The sequence below is a fragment of the Anolis carolinensis genome, chromosome 2, assembly GCF_035594765.1.
Source record: "Anolis carolinensis isolate JA03-04 chromosome 2, rAnoCar3.1.pri, whole genome shotgun sequence".
In the NCBI taxonomy this organism is placed as follows: Eukaryota; Metazoa; Chordata; class Lepidosauria; order Squamata; family Dactyloidae; genus Anolis; species Anolis carolinensis.
Genome location: NC_085842.1, coordinates 285898637 through 285923500, shown reverse-complemented (window position 1 = coordinate 285923500; position 24864 = coordinate 285898637). Strand labels below are relative to the sequence as shown.

Genomic DNA, 24864 nt, shown 5'->3' with positions numbered 1-24864 from the left:
CCATGTGGGCCTTCTGCTTTGGAAACTATTTGCCACATTTCCCATGTTTCCATTTAAGCATTTTCCTACTGTACAGTATTTTTTTAAATGCTTAGCCATTTCTATATGAAATTAATTTAAAACATTTCTATATGAAATGAATTTAAAAATTTCTGCTTACTTTTGAAATCAAGTTACTCATTTCATTATCTTTGACAAATGAATTTCATGTTCATCAGAACCTTTGTAATTTTTGAACACATGATCTTTCCTAAATTGTCTGAGAAACTATAAGTAACTTCAGATGGGTTTCAAAACTTTAAATGTGTGCTCATTGTTTCTGACTTACAGTAGAGTTCACAGCATGCTCAGAAACACACTCCACTCTTCAATAGGGTTTCTCTCTAGTGTTTAGTATGTTGCTTCAATTGCACACATAAGAATTTATTTTCAGGTATTGAAAGAATTGATAACTATGTGATGACTCATGGGCCATGTAGTCCCGTTCCTAGCGCTGTTGAGACAGATGAAGAGGAAAACTTGGTTTTTCCACCGTTTCAGCCAGAATTGAAATTTTCCCAGCCAGAATTGGAGCCCTTGCACCTGCAGGAGGTTTGCCTTCCAGAAATCTGCCAAACAAGCCCTGAGTCAGAATCTCCCCCATTTTCTCGCCGTAGTTATTATCAACAACAAAAAGGAGTTCAACAGGCTAATCGCAGAAGCCTGAGAATCGCAGCCAGGCATTCAGCTGACTAAGACTGCTTTCATGAGAACCTTTAGGGAGTCATGCATCTGGACACAGAGATTGACTTTCGGTTCTGGTTCCCCAGAGAAGTGTTCTTTGGTGGGAAAACGAGACCCTATTTAGGTTCCTTGCCCCGTAGGAATCTCGTCAGCAACTGGAGTAGGTTGTGTGTGGACAGCGCTACTCCCGCTTCCAAGCCTTCGTTCCAGTTTCCAAGCCTTCGTTCCCGTTTCCAGCCTTGTTTTGCTCCACGGACCTTGCCTTGCTTCCTAGGACTCAGCCTTGCTTTCCAGGACCTTGCCAAGTATTTACCATGGATTTTGTCCCTGTTCCTCGTTCCTTGTTGCCTTGAATCAGGCTTTGTGTACCAAGAATCAAGCTATTTCCTCGCCTTGCCTAAGTTTCATGGACTAAAGGACCTTGTCATCTCCCCTCACTTTGCTTGGCAAAGTGAGTGTTTCGGTTACTGGATTACAACTTTGGACCTTACTATTTCATATTGGACATTGTTTTCCTGGACTATATTTGACCTTTCCTGAAAGGTCATCTTCTGAACTATATTCTACACTTATTTTTATTGCCTTTACTTGTTTCCTTAATAAAGATATTAGATAGATTCTGGCCTCTGTATATGGTTATTGGTGCTCTGCAGCCTGGGTCATGACAGTTTGACTCCGCCACCCTAAGCACCATTTAACCTAGGCCAGAATGTCTACCGGAGCCGGACCGGGTGACCAGCCACTCAGCTACACCATCGACAAGGATGAAGTGGACCGCATCCGAGATAAGCTCAATGCGCAGGACGGAGAAATAAGGGGATTGAAGGAACGCGGGGTCCGTCTCCCGGCCATGGCGTTGCCAACCAAGTTTTCTGGAGAAGCTTCTAAGGTTCATGTTTTCCGTCGCCAATGCCAGGCTTATCTAGAGGCCCGTAATGCCGAGTTTCCCCAAGAAGACATCAAGGTGGCGTGGATTTACAGTCTCCTAGACGGGCCAGCGGCCAACTGGGCGACGGCACTGTTCGACCAAGTCTCCCCACATCTGAGATCAGCGCAACACTTCCTGGATCACCTTAAGGCGACTTGGGGAATCGAGGACAATTTGGAGGCGGCCGGCCACAAACTCCGGCGCCTCTCCCAAGGGGACAGACCTTTGTCCCAGTACATAGCCGAGTTCCGAGTGCTGGCCCATAACACCGGCTGGAACGACATAGCCCTCAGAGGACAATTTCGGGAGGGTCTCAACATCGAGATGCTGGAGGAAATCTCCAAGGTGGATCCTCCACACTCTCTTGAAGGACTCATTGATCAATGTTTACGAGCTGAAGTCATGCTGGCCAACAGAAAGCAATGGATCCGAGGCCAGAGCGGTAGGGCTGGAGCGAAACCTCCCGCTCCCACCGGCATCCAGCCGCGTCCAGTGTGGAGACCCCCGCCACCAGCCCCATACCTCAGAGGAAGCGAGGAGGTGCCGATGCAGCTGGGCAATGTGCGTCCCAGGTTGGATACTGCCGAGAAGGCCCGCCGCCAACGCCTGAATCTCTGTTGGTACTGCGGAAACGGGGGCCACTTTGCCAGAGAGTGCCCAGCCAAAGGAAAGCCCGCCGCCCGTCTGGCGGCGGCGTCCTCTACGGAGATGAAGACGTCTGAGGCGGCTGGCGTGAAGCCGGCGGGGGAAGCCAGCGACCGGGCGTAGAGAGGCTCGCCAACCCGGTCAAAAACCCCACTCAAGAGCCGCCAACCGGGGTCCTATTTCTCCTAGTGGTCACCTTGTGGTCAGCGAAAAAAGGACCCGTCATGATCCATGCCATGATAGACTCAGGAGCCACAATTTCATTGATAGAGAGTATGCCGACTCTCTGGGATTACAATATCATGACTTCAAGAACGCCCGTGTGGTGCAGGCCATAGATGGCCGCCCCCTCAAGACAGGTCCAGTAAGCCAATGGTCAGAACCCACCAGAATGTGGATAAGGGAACACATGGAAGAGATTTCCTTCTTTGTTACCGAGGTTCCCCATTTCCCTGTGATTTTGGGAATTCCATGGCTGACCCTTCACGACCCAAACATCTCCTGGTCCAACAGAGAACTGCAGTTTGCTTCAAAATATTGCCAAAACCATTGTCTTGTAGCCAAGGTCTGCCATACCACAGACGCTGAACCCATCATCACTTTGCCCAAGAAATACTCAGACTTTTGGGATGTATTCAGTGAAAAAGAAGCCGAGAGACTACCCCCGCATAGACCTTATGACTGTGCCATTGACTTGGTGGAGGGGCCCCCGATCCCGCGAGGGCACCTCTACTCCCTGACTGAACCAGAGCAAGAAGCTCTCAGGGAGTTCTTAGAGACAAACCTCCGCAAGGGGTTCATCAGACCCTCTCAATCCCCAGCCGCTTCCCCAGTGATGTTTGTGAAAAAGAAGTCAGGGGACCTACGCTTGGTGGTGGACTATAGGGCATTGAACAATATCACTAAGCGAAACCGATATCCCCTGCCTTTGATCTCGGATCTCTTAGACCGGCTTCGAGGGGCCAAGGTTTATACCAAACTGGATCTTCGAGGAGCTTACAATCTTGTTCGTATCAGGGAAGGGGACGAGTGGAAGACCGCCTTCCAGACTAAATTCGGTTTATTCGAGTCCCGGGTCATGAATTACGGTTTATGTGGAGCTCCCGCAACGTTCCAGCATTTTGTCAATGACATCTTTCAGGATTATCTAGACCGGTTCTTGATTATCTACTTGGACGATTTTTTGGTGTTTTCTAGGTCACAATCAGAACATGAGAACCACGTCAGAATGGTGTTACAACGATTGCGGGATCACGGACTTTATGCCAAGCTGGAAAAATGCGCTTTTGATCTAGAAGAGGTAGACTTCCTGGGATACCGTGTCTCGCCACTAGGGCTCACCATGGACCCGGCGAAGGTTTCAGCAGTATTGGAATGGCGGGCGCCAACCAACAAGAAAGAGGTGCAACGTTTCTTGGGGTTCGCGAATTACTACCGCAAGTTCATTCCAGACTTTGCCCGCTGGTCTGATCCAATCACCAGCTGCATCCGCGGGAAACAGCCTTTCCGCTGGACAGAGCAAGCAGAGAAAGGATTCCAGCAACTAAAGAAATTATTCACGTCCCAGCCAATCCTTCAGCACCCAGATCCTGAAACCCCTTTTGTCGTGCAGGCGGACGCCTCAGATGTGGCGATTGGGGCTGTACTCCTACAACCAGTGGGAGATCACCTTCACCCTTGTGCCTTCCACTCCCGTCAACTGACCGCACCAGAGAGAAATTACACTATTTGGGAAAAGGAACTTTTGGCCATAAAGGCAGCCTTTGAAACTTGGAGACATTGGTTAGAAGGGGCCAAATTTCCCATTGAGGTCCATACTGATCATCGGAATCTAGAGCATCTAAGAACTGCCCACAAGCTAAATCAGAGGCAACAACGCTGGGCTTTATTCTTTGAACGTTTTAACTTCCAAATCCATTATGTAACCCCAGCCCAGACCAAGCAAGCAGATGCTCTGTCACGGAAACCGGAATATGCTGCAGGGCGCAAAGAGACCTTTGAGTCCCAACTGCTGCAGCCCGAGAACTTTGCCACGCTCACAGTGGGAAACACCAAATCCACTCCAATTGAATCAACTCCCTCTACTCCAGGGCCCCTTTGTGCTCAGGAAATCAGGGCTAGTCAGCAGCAGATGCCTGGGCTCAGGACCAACTTCGCCAAGGACTACATTTCCCCTTTTCGCTTAAGGATGGGTTACTTTGCTATAGAAATCATGTCTACATCCCTCCAGGACCGGGCAGGGAAAAAACACTTTGTCTGTGTCATGACTGCAAGCCAGCAGGGCATTTCGGACTATTTAAAACCATGCATTTGATCCTAAGAGATTTCTGGTGGCCCAAGATCCGCAAGGATGTGGAAAAATATGTCAATACCTGCCCAGTATGCCAGCGGTCCAAGACAAGAAGGGAAAAGCCCTCAGGGCTTCTGCATCCCCTTCCTACCCCATCTCGCCCGTGGGAAATAATATCTGCAGATTTTATCACTGATCTACCACCTTCCTGTGGATTCACCACGATCCTAGTGGTGGTGGACCTTTTTACCAAGTTAGCCCATTTCATTCCCTGCGATGGCCTCCCCACGGCCAAAGAGACTGCAGATTTATTCCTTCAACATGTTTTCAGATTGCATGGGTTGCCTAAGAGTTTGGTCACAGACCGTGGGTCCCAATTCACCTCTCGTTTCTGGAAAGCACTACAAAAATTATTGGGCATAGACTCTCGTTTATCTTCGGCTCACCATCCCCAAACGGATGGGCAAACTGAGCGCACCAATGCCACCTTGGAACAATACCTTCGCTGTTATGTGAACTACCAGCAGGACAATTGGGCTTCCCTGTTACCGCTGTCGGAGTTTGCCTATAACAATGGTGTCCAGGCTTCAACTAAAGAAACCCCGTTCTTTGCAAACTACGGCTTCCATCCACGTTTCTTTCCTTCTGTCATTGAAACCTCAGAAGTTCCCGCAGCAGAGGACTGGCTGCAGGAACTCACAGCGGTGCAACAACTTTTACTCCAGCAACTAGACCAAGCCAAGGAGGACTATAAACGCCACGCTGACAAACATCGCCAGCCGGGCCCCGAAATCAAGGTAGGAGACCGGGTTCTTCTGTCCACTCGTTTTTTGCCCTCCCATCGCCCTTGCCGGAAGTTAGATGCCCGTTTCATTGGCCCCTATCCAGTGGTGGCGCAACTTAACCCCGTGACTTTCAAACTTCAACTCCCGCGCTCTATGCGCATTCATCCAGTGTTTCATCGCTCTCTGCTCCTTCCGGCGGATGGTGTGCGCCCTGATGTAGACCAGCCGGCCCCCGCCCCTGTTTTGGTGGACGGAGAGGAGGAGTTCGAGGTTCAGGACATTTTGGATTCTCGCTTTCACCGCCGCCGCCTGCAATATCTCATTGACTGGGTGGGTTTTGGTCCCGAGGAACGCTCTTGGGAAGACGCTTCCACAGTCCATGCCCCCGATTTAACCCGCCGCTTCCATCAGACCTATCCCGCCAAGCCGCGGCCTCGCGCCTCGGGGAGAGAGTCCCAATTTGAGAGGGGGCTTGAGGAGGGGGATAGTGTGATGACTCATGGGCCATGTAGTCCCGTTCCTAGCGCTGTTGAGACAGATGAAGAGGAAAACTTGGTTTTTCCACCGTTTCAGCCAGAATTGAAATTTTCCCAGCCAGAATTGGAGCCCTTGCACCTGCAGGAGGTTTGCCTTCCAGAAATCTGCCAAACAAGCCCTGAGTCAGAATCTCCCCCATTTTCTCGCCGTAGTTATTATCAACAACAAAAAGGAGTTCAACAGGCTAATCGCAGAAGCCTGAGAATCGCAGCCAGGCATTCAGCTGATTAAGACTGCTTTCATGAGAACCTTTAGGGAGTCATGCATCTGGACACAGAGATTGACTTTCGGTTCTGGTTCCCCAGAGAAGTGTTCTTTGGTGGGAAAACGAGACCCTATTTAGGTTCCTTGCCCCGTAGGAATCTTGCGGAGTCAATTCGTCAGCAACTGGAGTAGGTTGTGTGTGGACAGCGCTACTCCCGCTTCCAAGCCTTCGTTCCAGTTTCCAAGCCTTCGTTCCCGTTTCCAGCCTTGTTTTGCTCCACGGACCTTGCCTTGCTTCCTAGGACTCAGCCTTGCTTTCCAGGACCTTGCCAAGTATTTACCACGGGTTTTGTCCCTGTTCCTCGTTCCTTGTTGCCTTGAATCAGGCTTTGTGTACCAAGAATCAAGCTATTTCCTCGCCTTGCCTAAGTTTCATGGACTAAAGGACCTTGTCATCTCCCCTCACTTTGCTTGGCAAAGTGAGTGTTTCGGTTACTGGATTACAACTTTGGACCTTACTATTTCATATTGGACATTGTTTTCCTGGACTATATTTGACCTTTCCTGAAAGGTCATCTTCTGAACTATATTCTACACTTATTTTTATTGCCTTTACTTGTTTCCTTAATAAAGATATTAGATAGATTCTGGCCTCTGTATATGGTTATTGGTGCTCTGCAGCCTGGGTCGTGACAAACTATAATGACATTTTGCAGGCAGATATGTCAAAAAGCAGTCCTTTATCATTGTTTGTTCTGATGGAGCCCCTAGTGACACAATGGGTTAAACCCTTGTGTCAGTAGGACTGCTAATCGGTGGGTCAGCTGTTCAAATCCGGGAAGAGCAGGTGAGCTGCCTCTGTCAGCTCCAGCTCCCCATTTGGGGACATGAGAGAAGCCTCCCACAAGGATGGTAAAACATCAAACATCTGGGCATCCCCTGAGCAATATCCTTGCAGACAGCCAATTCTCTCACACCAGAAGCAACTTGCAGTTTCTCAAGTCGCTCCTGACATAAAAAAAATTGTTCTGTTTGGGTTTGGAAACTGTCTTAAATAAAAAAAAGATTCAACTTTGAAGGTATTCTGCATGCCAAGAACTGAAGAATGTTGACAGAAACCATTGCTATTCAAAATGGTGATTGATAGACTGGTGTCAATCTCAGGAAAATTTCCAGCAATGAACCAGTTGTGGATAATGGGAACAAATATGGCCCCTGCCACAATGGGGAAAAGTCCTGCTGGCCTCTGACATCAGATAGCTTAAGAAGGTGTTCTGAATAATCACTTTGAGTTTGTTCTCCAAAACTCCCTAGTGGTTTTCTTTTGCAATTAGCAAATTAAACCAATAATATCGAGAATACTTCTTGTTGTATGCCTTCAACTTGTTTCCTACTTATGACAGCCCTAGGGTGATTTTTTCATGGAGTTTTCCTGTTCATTGACTGCTATCTTGAATAGCACTTAAAGCTGAGGAATAACACATTATGAATTCTGATTTTTCTATACAGGGTGATTTATATATTATTACCAACTTTATTTATACCCTGCCTTTCTCCCCGTGGGGACTCAAGGTGGCTAACAATCCTACACTTTCATCATAATTTGGAGTGCTTCTGTGAGATGCCTGAGTCCCTTGGCGGAGATGGTGGCAAGGTACAAATAAAGATTTGTTGTTATTTAAAAAGCACGATACAAAAGTTAAAAAAACAATTAAATAGTACAGCGTGGTAAAAACAGATTAAAGTATGTTACTTGATCACTGAACTTTATTGTAATAATGTTAAGATCCCTAACTAACCTTCTCTGCTACTCCAGTTTCTTTCTTTCTCCTACCAAAACCTTTCATTTAGGGGAGCCAATGAACTTTTTAAAGGATTTGTGCACTAAACAGATATTAAGTTAATCATGCACCTGATAAAGTTAGATAAAGCTTCATGAGTCAATGGCCAAATAAAATGAGAGGGCATGAAGAACCCTTTCTTGCACTTCATTTTAGCCTCTCTATTTCATCAATGTAGGAATGGTTAATTGTCTAGACCAGGGGGAAAGGAAGGAGCCTGAGGCCAGGAATTGTGGGAATTGAAGTCCAAAACCCCTGAAGGATTGAAGTGTGCCTATGCCTATACTATATTATACAAAATTCTTGGGCAACAAGCGTAAATGAAAGATGGAAAAGCTATATGGATTCACAATGCTTAGGGTTCCACGAGGAAAACAAGTCTTCTGAAGGGTTCCATGACTGAAAACACTTGGGAACCGCTGCTCTACACACTTGGAAACAGAATAAAAATGTTAATGTTATGCATAATGAATAACATGATTGTCTTGATTTTTTTTTACATCATCAATCTTTATAAAACAAGTAAAATGATATCAGGGAACTATTCGTTCTGAACATTGGTGTTTATAATCTCTGTACAAATGACAACAAATAGAGTCTGCAAAATCTGATTTGGAAGAAATAAAAAAAAACACCAAAGCATTTGCTAAGACTAACACAAGTGTATTATAGTTTGGTTCTTTACAAAATGGTTATGAAATATAAGCATATTTCAGAATAAGACTGATTTTTAGAAATATTTTAAATTAGAAAAATATGTTACTGGGAGCATGCAGAATAAAAAACAATTGCTACTGGCTACAAATATTCTGCTTAAAAGTTGTTAAGGCATAACAGTATATCAATAAACAAAATTTTAACTTAAGGCACAAGATCTCCATAAGAAGCCCTTTCCCTAGATTTTACTTTAAGTGGAGAGACTTGATTTCTATCTACAGAATAATCACTGTTATCCAGCAACAGCAAACTACACATTGAAACATTCGGGAAAAGTTGACTTCAGTCACAGAGTTATAAACCCTTGTGCCGGCTGGACTGCTGACCTGGAGGTTGGGTTGCTGACCTTAAGGTTGCCAGTTCAAATCCACGAGATGAGTGAGCTCCCATCTGTCAGCTGTAGCTTGCGGGGACATGACAGAAGCCTCCCAACTATCACATCTGGGGGGGTGCCCTGGGCAACGTCTCTGTAGACGGCCAATTCTCTCACACCAGCAGTATGTTCTCAAGTCGCTTCTGACACGATAAAAAAGATATACAGAGGATACTTATCAGAAAGAAAAAGAGAACTGCAGATAAACATTTAGAGACTAACCTCAAAATGTTTCAACAATATGGTTTTGGTTTATTTCCAGAAGCACTCCAATATCCTGCAATAGCCCATTGAGTAATAACCTTATCCACAATATGTCTCAGTGGTAAAGGAGCTCAAAAGACAACCAACTACTGTCTCTGACAACTACATTATACCCAAAACTGAGTGTGCTTTAAGCATTCACTTTAAGCAGAAAGTTGAACACAGCAATGGCAATAAATAAATATATAAACATCAGACAAAAGGCTAGACATCCTAGGCATTCCAGTTCATAACTTTGTCATATTCCTGAATTCGTTGTTTTATGTGAGACAGTTTGTTCTTTAGGTATTCACATCTTTCTTTCTTCTCTAAAAATGTGGGATCCTGAAAAATGAAAAACACAGTAGTTATTTTTTTTGTACAGGCCTTGGAGTAGATTAATTAAATCAAGAAGAACATGATCATTTAAAACAAATATATGGGACATTTTTATCCATCAGGTTATCATTCAATTTGAAAATGTGAGATAAAGAAAACATCAAATAAATATGACATTCAAGTTTCTAAAATGCGCAATAAAGAATGAGTGGAAAAGTAAATTTGAGGATAGCCCTTGCTCTGTAAGAACATGTTTTCTTGTAGGTATTTTAAAAAGATAGAACATACCCACAACAAAACTGTAGCACAAAGTAACATGAGCATTTTAGTGGCACCGTTGAAAGCTGTAGAGCTTAAAACCAAAATACAAAACAGTTGGTAAAAGTAACAATAAAGAGAGACTTTCTACCTCTTTATTGTCCGCAGATTCAGTCATACTTTAGAAACATCCATCATGATCTGTAGTTCAGGATGTGGTCAAAAACAATTTGTATTCAGGCCATTTTCACTATGCCTCGTTCTAATTTCTTTTTATAATTGTATTCATGCATTATGGATAAATCCTATGGGTTCAACTGGAGTAGACCCATTGGGTCAATTGATGAATTCACACATGGGTAAATACCACTGATGTAATGGCTCTGATCTGTTTTGGGCTAACAACAGGATTCAGGCCTACAAATGGAAACTAGAATTACAGTAGAGTCTCTCTTATCCAGCCTTCGCTTATCCAACGTTCTGTATTATCCAACGCAGTTTGCCTTTTAGTAGCCAGTGTTTCTGTAGTCAATGTTTTTTTAATACATTACGATGTTTTGGTGCTAAATTCGTAAATACAGTAATTACTACATAACATTACCGTGTATTGAACTGCTTTTTCTGTCGATTTGTTGTAAAACATGATGATTTGGTGCTTAATTTGTAAAATCATAACATAATTTGACATTTAATAAGCTTTTCCTTAATCCCTCCTTATTATCCAACATTTTTGCTTATCCAATGTTCTGCTGGCCCATTTATGTTGGATAAGCAAGACTCTACTGTATATAAAAATCCATCACATCAGCAAAGGACAAGAGGGATCCTCTCACATCTGCAGGAGTCTATGTAGCTGTAAACAAGTCTACATGAGGACCACCAAACACAGCATTTCCTAGACACGAATCAAGGATCATGAGAGGCACTGCAGACTAACTCAACCAGAGAAGTCAGCCATAATAGAGCACCTGATGAACCATAGAATCATAGAATCGTAGAGTTGGAAGAGACCTCATGGGCCATCCAGTCCAACCCCCCGCCAAGAAGCAAGAAATCAGAATTGGACACAGTATTCCAGGTGTGGTCTGACCAAGGCAGAATAGAGGGGGAGCATGACTTCCCTGGATCTAGATTCTATTCCCCTATTGATGCAGGCCAGAATCCCATTGGCTTTTTTAGCAGCCGCATCACATTGTAGGCTCATATTTAACTTGTTGTCCATGAGGACTCCAAGATCTTTTTCACATGTACTGCTGTCGAACCAGGCATCCCCCATTCTGTATCTTTGCATTCCATTTTTTCTGCCGAACTGAAGTATCTTGCATTTGTCCCTGTTGAACTTCATTTTGTTAGTTTCGGCCCATCTGTCTAGTCTGTTAAGATCGTTTTGAATTCTACTCTTGTCTTCTGGAGTATTAGCTATTCCTCCCAGTTTGGTGTCGTCTGCAAACTTGATGATCATACCTTCTAACCCTTCGTCTAAGTCGTTAACGAAGATGTTGAACAGAACTGGGCCCAAGACAGAACCCTGCGACACTCCACTCGTGACTTCTTTCCAGGATGAAGACGACACATTGGTGAGCACCTTTTGGATTCGTTTGCTGAGCCAATTACAAATCCGCCTAACCGTAGTTTTGTCTAGCCCACATTTTACTAGTTTGTTTGCCAGAAGGTCGTGGGGGACTTTGTCGAAGGCCTTACTGAAATCCAGGTATGCTACATCCACGGCATTCCCTGCATTGACCCAAACTGGGCTGCTGCTGCCCAGTCGTTTTCGACTCTTCGTGACCTCATGGACCAGTCCACGCCAGAGCTCACTGTCGGCCGTCACCGCCCCCAGTTCCTTCAAGGTCAAACCAGTCACTTCAAGGCTACCGTCCATCCATCTTGCCCTTGGTCGGCCTCTCTTCCTTTTTCCTTCCATTTTCCCCAGCATCATGATCTTTTCCAAGCTTTCCTGTCTCGTCATGATGTGGCCAAAATATTTCAGCTTTGCCTCTAATATAATTCCCTCCAGTGAGCAGCCGGGCATTATTTCCTGGAGGATGGACTGGTTGGATCTTTTTGTGGTCCAAGGCACTCTCAGGATTTTCCTCTAGCGCCCAAACTGAGCACAGCATATTATTTGAGAACACAGAAATGCTGGACCACTCTCACAACCACTATGTCAGACTACAGAAAAACCACTGAAATCCACAAGCATGTGGACAATTTCATCGGAAAGGAAGAAACCATGAAAATGAACAAAATCTTTTAGTATTTAAAAACTCTAAAATCAGGACAGTAAATTAAGAACAACACTCAGAAAACAGGGGAATTCAAGACATGAAACATACAGGGCAAGCTAACACCTTCCAACAAGGATACCCCCAGGCAGGAATCAACCAGGCCTGGAAGCTGCAAGGTGATTAATTGCAACATTAACACTTGCCTCCAACAGACAAGAGTTCTTTCTCCCACCCTGGACTTTCCACAGATATATAAACCTCCCTTGCCTAGTTTTCAGTATACCTCACAACCTTTGAGGATGCTTGCCACAGATGTGGGTGAAATGTAAGGAGATAATGCTTCTGGAACATGGCCATACAGCCCGAAAACTCACAGCAACCCAATCCATCACTTCCTTGTGCAACCCTTATTGTGACCAATTATTTTTATAAAGGAGCCTTTTCGTGCTCCTTCAAATCTCTTTCCAAATTCTCTTCCTCTGGAGGCTTTTATTCGTCCTCAAGCTTTACCTAAACTAATTGCAAGATGATATTGACATTGAAATGTATTCTCTTTTGTACACTATACTTTACTTTTTTTGTAAAAACTCTAGACCACAAGTAACCTGGGGAAAGCTGAATCTTTGTTAATACTCTTTAACCATAATTTATATCAGCAACACTAAATTTACAAATAGATATAACTTACATTCTTTTTCTTTTTATATTGCTGCAGAACATTTTCAATCCTGTCGTGCTCCTATGAAGGATAAACAGAAATAATATAGACCTTCCAAATCTCACATTCATGATATAGTCTACAATATTTTCTCCTTATTGCTCTTTGGACCAGCTGAAGTTTCCAAACATTCTTCAAAGGTGGTCCCATGCAGAGCGCATTACATTAATCCAAATGGGATGTAACTAAAGATTCCATGTGCTTAGGAAATAGAGCCCCACAATGCTCATTCCACCTTTGGTGGGACTCCATGGGGCTCTGTTTACTAAGCACATGGAAACGGAGCCAGAAGTCCATTTTCAGGAGTTAGGTGTTACCCGAATCCAAACCTTGTAAAATGGGTAAAAGACGGGGAAAAGATAGGGAAAGGACGTTTTGCAGTCTGGCAATCATCAGGGGATTTTTCTGAATGTTCAGAGGATGGGGGGATGATGGGTTTCAAAGTGAGGAATCTGTGAGTTCTCAGAGGAAATTGCAAGCAGATGAGGCTGATGTTTTGGATTCTTCAGCTCATTCCCAGGCAACAGGGGAAAATGAAAATACCAGTTCCCTTGAGAAAAGGCCTTGGGAAGATGAGGAGTTTTCAAGGGAGAATAGATTAGACCTGAAAATGCAGGGTGTGAAAAGCCATCAAACTAGATATTCTCAGTGGCTTTGAGATAAGACTCTGAAGTCCAGATGTGTTAGGCATGATATCATGGGTGTCTTGGAGGGCTTAAATTAAGTGGGTTGCTTTCAGACCTTCAGAGGAAACGATGTTGCAAAATGAGATTGGTCTCCTGTTTATGGTTCTAAGTTCTTGGTTCATGTATTGTCAAGATTCTTGTTTCATGTTCCTGTTTAATGCCTGTGTATCTTTAGAGTATTTATCTTGGAGAAGTTCCTGTTTTCATGTTCATGGATATACTTTTGGATTAATTGTATGATTTTGGATTCCTTGGTTTTGTGTTTTAAGTTTTGACCTGGCATTTTTTGATTACTGCTACTGAACTCTGGCTTCTTTTGAGAACTGCATTTTATATATTTCCTGACTCTTTTGTATTTTGCCTTTTCTGTTTTTATATATTTTCTTAACAAACATTATTTTATTGGAGTACTGGACTCTGGTGTGGTGCTGGGTGAAAGGGTGGTGTTCCAGTGTAGAGTGCAACAGACGTGGTGTGGCTGGCCATCCCAGAAGACAGGGGAAGATGGTAGGGAATGGGGTAAGATGGTTCACTCCACTTTCCACCACTTTCCCCCCATCCGGTCTCATGAAGTCCTAAGGCATTTACCCCTGTGGCCAGGTCTGGCATCCCAAGGAATGGACACAGCTGATGAACACGTTTTAAATGTGCAAAGGCACTCTTGGCCACTGCAGAAAGTTGGGCTTTCAGAATTTGGTGTTGAACCTGGATACTTCCTCATGAAATGCCAAGTACTTTTCAGCCTCTCCCCTAAAAAGCAATGCTTTGTAGCAATAAACATAACATGTCTCCAGCTTGCAAAAAGGAAAAGATAACCATACAGAAATTATTCAGCACAGTGGCCAGCCTGCTCTTGTAGCTACAGACTAATCTGTTCATACATATAATTCATGTTCAATTTGGTACATACCAGGGTGTTTCCAGGTTGCCGAGGAAGCTTCCTCATCAGCCCATCTAGCTCATCAAATTTCTTTAAGACTGCCTGAACCTCAGCAGAGAGCTCTTTATATTCAGCAAACTGATCATTAAACACAGCTTTATAGCGATCCCTTTCTTCATTTGTCCGAATTGCTGGGTATTTACTGCAAGAGAGAGGTCTATCATTACTAAAGTATCAGGTGGCTGAACAAGCTGTAAATATGTGTGAAACATAAAAATTAAAAAAGAAGGCAAAGCATAATTTGGTTCATTTAGATAAATCATTTGAAATTTTAAACAGCTTTACTGCAGTAAATTGAGTCATGAGTTGAGTGGAGAGTTAATGCATTTGGGGGCCTATCTTAGAATGAGATACAATATTTATCGTATCAGAAGTGAACCAAGGGTACAGTTGTAATGTCTTTACAAACACAAACCAGTTAAAAACTTGGCAGTACACTAAATATCCTTTGACCAGAAGCTGGCCACTTGGAGTGCCTCTGGTGTTGCTATAAGAAAGTCCTCCATTGTGCATGTGGCAGGGCTCAGGTTGCATTGTAATAGGTGATCTGTAGTTTGCTCTTCTCCACACTTGCATGTCATGGTCCCCACTTTCTTAAGGTTGGCTCTACATCTCATGATGTCAGAACGCAGTCTGTTCAACACCTTCCAAGTTGCCCAGTCTTCTGTGGGTCCAGGAGGGAGTCTCTCATTCAGTATCAGCCATGGCTTGAGGTTCCGGGTTTTAGCCTGCCACTTTTGGACTCTTGCTTGCTGAGGCGTTCCTGCAAGTATTTCTGTAGATCTTAGAAAACTATTTCTTGAATCAAGGTGTTGGTGTGCTGACTGATATCCGAACAGAGATGTCATTGCCTTGGTCCTTTCATTGCTGGCTGCTACTTCCCAGCAGATGTCAGGTGGTGCAATACTGGCTAAGCAGTATAACATCTCTAGTGGTGTTGGGTGTAGACATCCTGTGATAATGTGGCATGTTACATTAAGAGCCATATCCAATGTTTTAACATGGTGAAATGTGTTCCAGAGTACACATTTCTGAGAGTAGCAAAGCACAAAAGCAGATGTCTTCACTGTGTCTGGTTGTGATCCGCAGGTTGTGCCAGTCAGCTTTTTTATGATATTGTTTCTAGCACCCACTTTTTGCTTGATATTCAAGCAGCGCTTCTTGTAGGGTCAGAGCATGGTCCAGAGTGACTCCCAAGTATTTTGGTGTGCTGCAATGCTCCAGTGGGATTCCTTCCCAGGTAATCCTCAGAGCTCGAGATGCTTGTCTGTTCTTAAGGTGAAAAGCACACGTCTGCACTTTAGATGGATTAGGAATCTGCTGGTTTTCCCTGTAATAGGCAGTAAGGGCATCTAAAGAGACAATGATATTCACTTATATTTCAGCTTCACAATTATTACCCACATGTTGATACCTGTTTGCCCAGAAAAAAAATGAAAGAGCTATGCATTTGCTTGATTAAAACAAATAGGAAGCAAGCTTTACACCATGGAGATATGCATTATAACTTATACAGCATATTTTATAGAATACAGATCTTATTTCTACTAATTTTAATGAAGTACACTGAATTAAACCATTAGCTCAATATTAAAAATAACATTAATTTATATGAACAAAATTCACAAGTCAGTTAACAGAACTATTGTAGCTCCTCATGTGTCTCGGCATCGGATGTAAGTATCTTCTTAAACACAAAGCTGAAAATACATAGTTCCAAAAACCTGCTTCATAACACACTCTACAGAAATATACTTACGCTAAGTAATCTGGCATCACGATAGGTTTTGGAATATGTCCTGCTGGTATATGGCCGTTGAGTAGTTCAGGTTTCATTTCCACAGGCTTGAATTTCTTTTCAAATGTTACTTTGGGACTGTAGTTTTCTTCGTCATACTAAATAAAAAGAACAGAATAGTTTGCCCTGGAAAACACTAACCTAGAATACTTAATATGCAGATGAGTTGGAAATAAAGGCTGTTTCAGATCTCCAAAATATTAAAATTAGCTCACTAAAGAGATCAGATCTGAGCAGGGACACCACTCTGCAAGCTATGTCTGCTGGGGAGGGGGTCTCCACAGATGGATCCTCCCAGAAATTAAAAATAATTAGCAATGGCAGCATTCACACTGGCAGAAAGTCACAAACATGGTGTTACAGGGATGGAGCATTGATGGCTTTGAAGGGAATACATCCAGAACAGCACTGACACCCTGAACACCTTTTGAAGGAACCCAACATCATCTATACCAGAGTAGAAGTAGCAGAGCAAAAAAGGAAAACACAGGTCATGGTTTGTTAATCTGACTGGCGCAAACCTCCCAGGCATGGGATTCAGAAATGACTGCTTCTCTGCTCTTCCGAAGTCCTATTTGGATTGTCTCAAGTCTCTCCAAATTCCAACAAAACACATATCAAGCTCACCAACTTTGAAGGACACTAAAACAACAATTTCAGTTTATCTGTTCATGGAGAAATCCAATAAACATGAAACAACACACCCTTAACAGTTACGCTGGCAGTACTATAGCTTAAACATTAACTTCTGCAAAATAACAAAGTCCAGTGCATTTAGTTAAAATAGAAGGTGACACTCTCCTTCAGAGAAAAAACACAGAGTAAAAATATGGTAGGGAATGAATTTTGACCAAATTCCAGTTCGGGAAGGTCTTAGGGAGTACATTCCAATAGCCAAACACAGTCTTTTTTGTGTGCGTGCATGCTGTACTTTGATCCTCAGTGTAATGTTTTGAAATCTGTACTTTTCTAAACTACACATGTGTGAACAGGACAGAATATTTTACTCTTAAAAAACAACATATCTTCTAGGTTGCTATCTGGATCTTGTTTTAAACTTGTTGCAAGCTGCCCTGAGTTCCATGTTAGGGGAAAGGCAGGATATAAACAAATAAAACGCAATAAAAAGACAAAAACGGCAATATTTTATCCCCAAATGTACTATGTGCAGCCTTGGGAGAGATCTTCAACTATTTAAAATGGGGGAACTAGACAAAAACTGAGAAAAGATAAGACAACACAGGAGAGGGGATGCATGTGACCATATTTGGCCCCAGGGGCTGAGATTCCCCCGCTTCCTCGACATAGAACCAGAAAAAATGCCACAAATTCTTTGTCAGTTTTCTACAAACAATATTCTTTGCCCTGACATGTTTATGTGTCAACAGAAAACAGAAGAGAAGCTACTATTGGTTAACCATGTCCTCTAAATAGTCAATGAACCCACCAATAGCATATAGGGAAGAACCAAACAGATTCAGTCACCAACAGAGTGTCATTTTATCCTCTAGCAAATGTCCCTACAGACATGAATCAATTGCTGAATGGGAAGTCACCATTTTCATAATGCAATGGGCCTATTCTAGGGATTGCAACTGGATTCAGGCTAAACATCATGTTCTGATTCAGCTTTTTCTGGAGGTAACAAGAAGAAGGTGCCTCCTAAAAACTTGGATGAAAGAGATGAGCTGGTGGCAGCAAGAATTCAAACCAAGCTTGTGAAAGCCTGCTGAACAGATTTACAGAGAAATGAATCAGCATATACCCAGATACTTCTACAAATATTTAACCTCCCATTCCCTCCCACATCTTTCTGAAATGTAGGAGACTCTGACCATGGTGCATTTGAATACAGCAAGTACAGTATTTTATTTGTTCTTACCATCTTTTTCGGTGTAACGGATGGTGTCTTCATCTAAATAAAAGAAGAGAAAAAACACCATCATGAACAATACAAGTCTAGGCTGCAAAGCTAAAATTAAGTATTGTATACATTAACAATAATGAATTATTTGCGCTAATATGTGACAAGAGTAGAAATCATAACTGTGTGTGTGCAATTTTACAATCACAAACTTGTTTTCTTACAAAGAATTTTGCTGTGCAGGTGCAGAATTAGGTATCCTTCAAAATCCAGACAACATCATCATCATCATCATTATTATTATTATATTATTATTATTCTTAAGGAACATTTTGACTGTTATACACAATGTGATCCAGCGAGTTTACTGTCACTGCACACCTAACTATATCATTTTAGAAGTTGTTCATATTACTCCTGATCCGTTTAGTGGCATAGCTGCTGCCATCTCAAACCGATCCAAGATGGCATGCTGTCGAAGAAATACAAGTCAGGCGCACTCCATTAGCAAGTTACTTGTACAGAGGAATAATGCTGCAGAAAGGTCGCCTGAGGTGAAAGTTGGAGAAGGGACAGGGATAAGAAGCAGTTTGGCACCAAAATGGCTAGCACAGTCAGTGGAGACGGATGTAAAGTCTTTTAGACTTAATATTTCCCGTATCTTTTTTTGTGACTGGCTTCATAAAATACACTGATAGACACCATAAATGAAGAATTTTGGAGAAATGCATCTTGTCCAAAGGAAGAAAATTCCTTCAACAAGAGAGAATGGAGTTCTGAATCAGGCTTGCCAAAATCTAAGCAAGCAGTGCAGCTGATTTTACAGGCAAACAGCAAAAGTGAATGTTTTAAGGAACGCCTTGGGCAAGCTCAAAGCAGATGAGTTGAGAATCACAGGAGTTTTTTTGATGTCCTCTAATTAGTGTGTTAGTTGTTTCCAAAATACAGGTTAAACAAATGAAGTAAGGGAAATTTGTTTTGTAAAAATATAAAGCCAAGGAATTAAAATTATTTCCACAAAAAAATTCTAGAGTTATTGAATTACATTAAAATTGTATTACATTGATTATATGTTTCCTATTCAAATATTTAAGTTCAAATATTTTTGGCCATCTGAAATATTTTAAAGTTCTATAAATCAAACAGACATGCTAATATAGATTATATCTTTAGGACACTCTTTTTTTCCCCCAGAACGTAAATTCCAATTCACAGTTTTCTGGGAAGCCCACAATACTGAACACAATAATATAACTCTGATATATAGCAGCAACCTTATATAATGGAGTTGGGTTCCTCCTACTTGCTTAACACAGAAGCGACTTGAGAACATACTGCAAGTCGCTTCTGGTGTGAAAGAATTGGCCATCTACAAAAATGTTGCCCAGGGGATGCCTAGATGTGTTACCATCCTGCTGGGAGGCTTCTCTCATGTCCCTGCAAGCTAGAGGTGACAGACAGAAGCTCAGCCCATTTCACAGATTCAAACCAGCAACCTTCAGGTCAGCAGTCCAGTCGGCACAAGGGTTTAACCCATGTGCCACTATGGCTCCTTTAACATAGGATGTTATTATAGGAATATCTGAATAAACTGTTTTGTGCTTATCTGGTTGCTTTGTTCATTGAGATGTTAAGCAAACTTCCCAAATATTACTATAATATTATTCACTAAGGAAAAAAAATAATTCTGGAAGTACCATCATGGACATTACTCCCACTACAAGCATCAAACATTTCCAATACAGAATGCCTAGTATTTTCAAATGGTATACATCTTCACATTCAGCCTCTTAGAAAACTATTCTTGAAAGGAGATTGAACTTAAAGATGGTGAAAGGCCACTACAATTATTCACCCCCTATTAAATATAATCACCTCAGACTTAGGCATTGACCCAGAAAATGATACCAAAGAAACAACTGTTTTCTTGACACAACTTACTTGCTGTTCCATATATTCTCTGTGCTTCCGTGCACTTTCATGCCTCCACAACTTCAGACAAACTATTGCACCGATAAGATATATAATCATTGTTACGAACAAGAAGATCATTGCGGCAGTTTGTCCCCCTTCGATACGGCAAAATGATGAATTCAGCGGTGTGTTAAACATCTGGTAATAGCAAAGCCCTCCTCTGTTAGCATCATTTACATACACTATAGCAGCTGACATATACAAAATAAACATAGCAACATTGATGCCAAATTCCGTTAAAGGCCACCAGTTGGAATCTAGAAGAATAGTCCTATAATACATGGACGTCCCGAGGACTAGAAGTATAATCGTCACTATCCAGACCAGTGCAGCCACCACAAGAACAAAGGGGGTCTTGGGTCCACTGTAGTAATAGCCTCCGTAGGTGCTGCTTGCTCCATAACCGTAAGGTTGCGAGTAGCCATACATGTTGTACCACTCATTGTCCTTGTGAATGTAAGCCGTTACACAGGCAAATACACCTGCGCCCAACAGCAATTCAGCAACACCCAAGATCCTGAGAAGCCCTGCCCACGATTTCATGTAAGAGTATCTCAGATTGAAAGCTTCAACTCTGTCGCTGTAATTCTGAGCAATTTGAGTATGCCTTTCTAGAGTGCTGTAGGGCTCCGAAGAAAGCATGGCTTCGGCTTCTTTGCGAGAGTTGTATGTCCCCCCTGATCCGCCATACGGATCCTGGTAAGAGCTCTGAGCTGAAGCATGGGCTGTTTTCACTGGAGTGAGAGTTGGAGACGACGGCGGAGAGCATTCGACGCCACCAGAAATCGCAGCAACCGGCTTACTCCATTCAGGATCGCCTTTCTTCCCTTTGAAGAAGTTTTTCCACGAGTCAGGAATGAATTTTCTCACCGGCTTGAGATCAGAGTTTCCAGCCGATTCTTCACTCTCACTTGGGTAAAATTCAGGCCCAAAGGGTGGCTGCAAGGGAAGAGGCGGAGGAGGAGGAAAGGGCTCGACATTCTGCTCAGACTCTGGAAAATCCCTCTCTGAAGCCTCTTGCGAAGGGGAATCCACATACACTTCGTCGTAATGGACAGATCGAACATGTTGCCCTGGTCTGCGCTCTGATGTGACATTCCTTGAAGACATTTGCAGCTTCTCCTATTTCACAAAACAAAATACAAGTTAATCATTATTTTTGTGGCATGTGTTCTAGTAGCTGGCAGAATGGGGACAACATAAACAAACGTACTCAGCCAAATGGAAAAACAGCACTAGATTCTTGTCAGAAGAATCTAAAACAAAACCTAATTTAAAAAATTGAAGACTATCAACCAATCAATATGTTTATCATGCTAGTCAATGGCAATGACAAGGAACCATAAAATGTACAGAACGTTCAAGATAAAAAGTACAAAAGGCAGAAACCAAAATTATTACCAAACTTATATCAAGAACAAAAACATTTCAAGTTGCAGGTATATTTCTAACATAAAATCGGATTAATATTCTGGGGCACCATTTACACTGCTCAACAACAACAACACAACAATAACAATAACAACAACAACAACGTTTTGTTGAAGGTTTTCATGGCCGGAATCACTGGGCTGTTGTGAGTTTTCCTCTCTCCTCTGCAGGGGTCTACTATATACCATGCAGCTGTAGAAAAATCTACATAGGGACCACCAAACACGAATCAAGGAAATGAAAGGCACTGCAGACTAACTCAGCCAGAGAAGTCAGCCCTTGATGAACCAACCTGGACACAGCAGATTATTTGGGAGCGCAGAAATGCTGGACCACTCTAACAACCACCATGTCAGACTACACAGATAAGCCAATGAAATCCACAAGTATGTGGACAATTTAAACAGAATGGAGGAAACCATGAAAATGAACAAAATATGGCTACCAGTATTTTAAAAAACCTCTAAAATCAGGACAGTAAATACTCAAAAAAACAGGGGAATTCCAGACAGGAAACAATCAGGGCAGCTAACACCTCTTAACAAGGGATTTCCCCCAAGCAGGAAACAGTCAGGCTTTGAAACTGCAAGGCTATTCAGTGCTAAGCAAGGTGGCCAGTTGCAACATTGACACCTGCCTCAAACAGACAAGCGTTTTTTCTCCCACCCTAGACACGCCACAGATATATAACCCTCACTTGCCTAGTTTCCAATAGACCTCACAATCTCTGAGGATGTCTGCCATAGATGTGGATGAAACGTCAGGAGGGAATGATTCTGGAACATGGCCATACAGCCCAGAAAACTCACAGCAACCCAATAATAATAATACTTTATTTTTAACCCACCCTCTCCCCCCCGAGGGGTCTCATTGTAGTTATATATGAGTCAGTGTAGATTCATATAATACATTATATGGCAGTGGAGATGGGAAATTGTCTCCAGGGCACTTTGTAACAATTTTATCCCGCTCTTACGTTCTGATCTTTTTTGCAACCAAAGTAAAAAGGCCATTTTGTATGTTAGGTAAGCATTTGACTCAGGTAAAAAAAAATAGCCAATTCTAATTTTAAAAACCCAAACCATTCTACAAAATTATAGAATACATTATTTTCATGTTTCCATTTTGGCTTTAAGAACAACAACAACAAGAGAACTAACGACAATGTAAACCACGTGGATCTCTTTCAGTTTGAGATTGAGATTAGAGCCACAGTGGTGCAATGGATTAAACCCTCGTGCTGGCTGAACTGCTGACTTGAAGGTTCAAATCCACGAGACGGGGTGAGCTCCTGTCTGTCAGCTCTAGCTTGCAGGGACGTGAGAGACACTTCCCAGCAGGATGGGCATCCCCTGGGCAATGTCTCTGTAGACGGCCAATGCTCTCACACCAGAAGCAACTTGCAATATGTTCTCAAGTCACTTCTGACACGAAAAAAAGTTTTTGAGATTGGATTCTAGAGGCTTAACTCAGAGGCGCATGAAGCAACAGCAGATATACAGTAACTTTTAGCTTCTGACAAGATGAAAAATAAAGTTTGAGATTGGATTCTAGAGACTTAACTCAGGGGCGCGTGAAGCAATAGCAGATATACAGTAACTTTTAAATATGAGTCAGAAATGGCCTGAAACACACAGTTAAGAGTTAGCAAAGTTCAAAAACATATCCATAACGGGATCATTTGAAAGATAAATATGAATCATATCCTCCCGGAAAAGAGGGATCAGAAAAGGAAGCAAATGATGCCAACTCCCAATGTCACTCTTTCCTTTGCAATTTGCAACAACAACAACAAAAAAACAAGGGGGAAAAGCTTAAGCGGCTGAGGGGGAAAAGGAAGGGGCCTGAGGCTGTCAGGAATGGTGGGGGTTGAAGTCCAAAGCACCTGGAGGGCCTAAGTTCGCCCATGCCTGGTGTAGATGCATCCTAAGTAACCCCATGGATATCATATAGGTTTCCTTACACAAGAGGCGCCTGTGCCTATTCCTTCCTCTGAAACATAGCCTACGGCGCCTGGGATTCCTTGGCGGTCTCCCACCCAAGTGCCAACCGGGGCTGACCCTGCTTAGCTTCTGACATCAGCTGGGATTGAGTGCCTTTTGGATCCCTCTAAAGTGGGGACTTACTCTCCAATGGGACTCACACAGGGAGTCAAGGCTCTTCTGGACTCTTAAACACGCTTCTGGAATGAGCTTTGTGTATTCCAAGTAGACTGGAAGGTAATTACAGTAGAGTCTCACTTATCCAAGCTAAACGGGCCAGCAGAAGCTTGGATAAGCAAATATCTTGGATAATAAGGAGGGATTAAGGAAAAGCCTATTAAACATCAAATTAGGTTATGATTTTACAAATTAAGCACCAAAACATCATGTTATACAACAAATTTGACAGAAAAAGTAGTTCAATACGCAGTAATGTTATGTTGTAATTACTGTATTTATGAATTTAGCACCAAAATATTATGATATATTGAAAACATTGACTACATAAATTGCTTGGATAATCCAGAGGCTTGTATAAGCGAGGCTTGGATAAGTGAGACTCTACTGTAGTTCTAATCTTGTTTTATACTGGTTATAAACCACTTCATTGGACGTGTTGCAATAGCAGATTCCCAGATCAGTTTAGTGTTTGCACCTTTTTAAATTGAATTTATTTATTAATTTAATATTTATTTATTTTACTTAGGCGATGTTTGTCTTTCCTGTTCTAATGTAGCACTGATCCTTCCTATTTTTGACATTAATACAGAAAGTCTTCACTTTTTAAAAGAGAAACCCCGCTATTTCCCCTCCTTTGCGGCCGCCATACTCACTCACAAAGGGGAGCCACACCTTGCGCCCTCCCAATCGGCCTCGGAGCGAAACAAAAGCGCACCTGCGCCTCTCCCGCTTCTCCGAGGCTTCCCCGGCAAAAGACCCTCCAGGGAGAGACGGGGAAAGTGGGTCAAAGCTCCAAAGTAGGTGGGGAAAGGCTGTGCCCGGCTGGATCCCGCTTCCTTCTCTGCTTCCCGGGGAGAGGTTTCTTTCTTTCTCTCCTCCCTGCAAGGAACACGCGTCTCCGCCTACCTGGGTCAGGTGCTCGCCCTGCTTCCTCACCTGCAGCCCAGATAACCCAGCGGCGGAGACTTACCTGTTTGGTTAGCAGCCACTTCTTTCTCTTGAGTCTGGAGGGAGGGCTGGCTTCTCCCTGGAATGCCATGTCCGCCCCGCAAGGTTGTAGTTCTTGGGAAGGCGGCCTTTACACCAGGCTCTAAGCCCCTCCCTTTAAAAAAGAAGCCTCTTAAGGCCATTCATCAAAGGAGTTTCTGTTCTTATGATCTATCTTCACCTTCTAAGTGTT

General features: G+C 42.8%; 1 protein-coding gene across 4 annotated transcripts; it reads right to left on the bottom strand.

Moving 5' to 3' along the window:
- Window positions 1-9274: 9274 nt before the first annotated feature.
- marveld2 (MARVEL domain containing 2) lies at window positions 9275-24778 on the bottom strand. 4 transcript variants are annotated; one of them, XM_003216330.4, is made up of 7 exons: window positions 24655-24778; window positions 20059-21213; window positions 18136-18168; window positions 16215-16351; window positions 14426-14597; window positions 12800-12850; window positions 9275-9631 (listed from the first exon to the last, which is right to left on the bottom strand). In XM_003216330.4, the coding sequence occupies exons 1-7, from the start codon at window positions 24721-24723 to the stop codon at window positions 9521-9523; spliced, it is 1728 nt and encodes a 575-aa protein (XP_003216378.3). In that variant the 5' UTR covers window positions 24724-24778; the 3' UTR covers window positions 9275-9520. The 4 variants fall into 4 exon arrangements, with proteins under 4 accessions (XP_003216378.3, XP_008101184.2, XP_008101185.2 ...); XM_008102977.3 differs by lacking the exon at window positions 24655-24778 and adding an exon at window positions 24342-24582; XM_008102978.3 differs by lacking the exon at window positions 24655-24778 and adding an exon at window positions 24357-24582.
- Between the last annotated feature and the right edge of the window lie 86 nt (window positions 24779-24864).

What these genes read in the sequence shown, in the direction of transcription:
- marveld2 (XM_003216330.4), bottom strand. Translation starts at nt 24,723, where the DNA reads ATGGCATTCCAGGGAGAAGCCAGCCCTCCCTCCAGACTCAAGAGAAAG. An exon ending in AGTGGCTGCTAACCAAACAG is followed by an intron (nt 21,214 to 24,654) that starts GTAAGTCTCCGC and finishes TTTGTGAAATAG; the next exon opens with GAGAAGCTGCAAATGTCTTC. An exon ending in GTGATGCCAGATTACTTAGC is followed by an intron (nt 14,598 to 16,214) that starts GTAAGTATATTT and finishes TCTCTCTTGCAG; the next exon opens with TAAATACCCAGCAATTCGGA.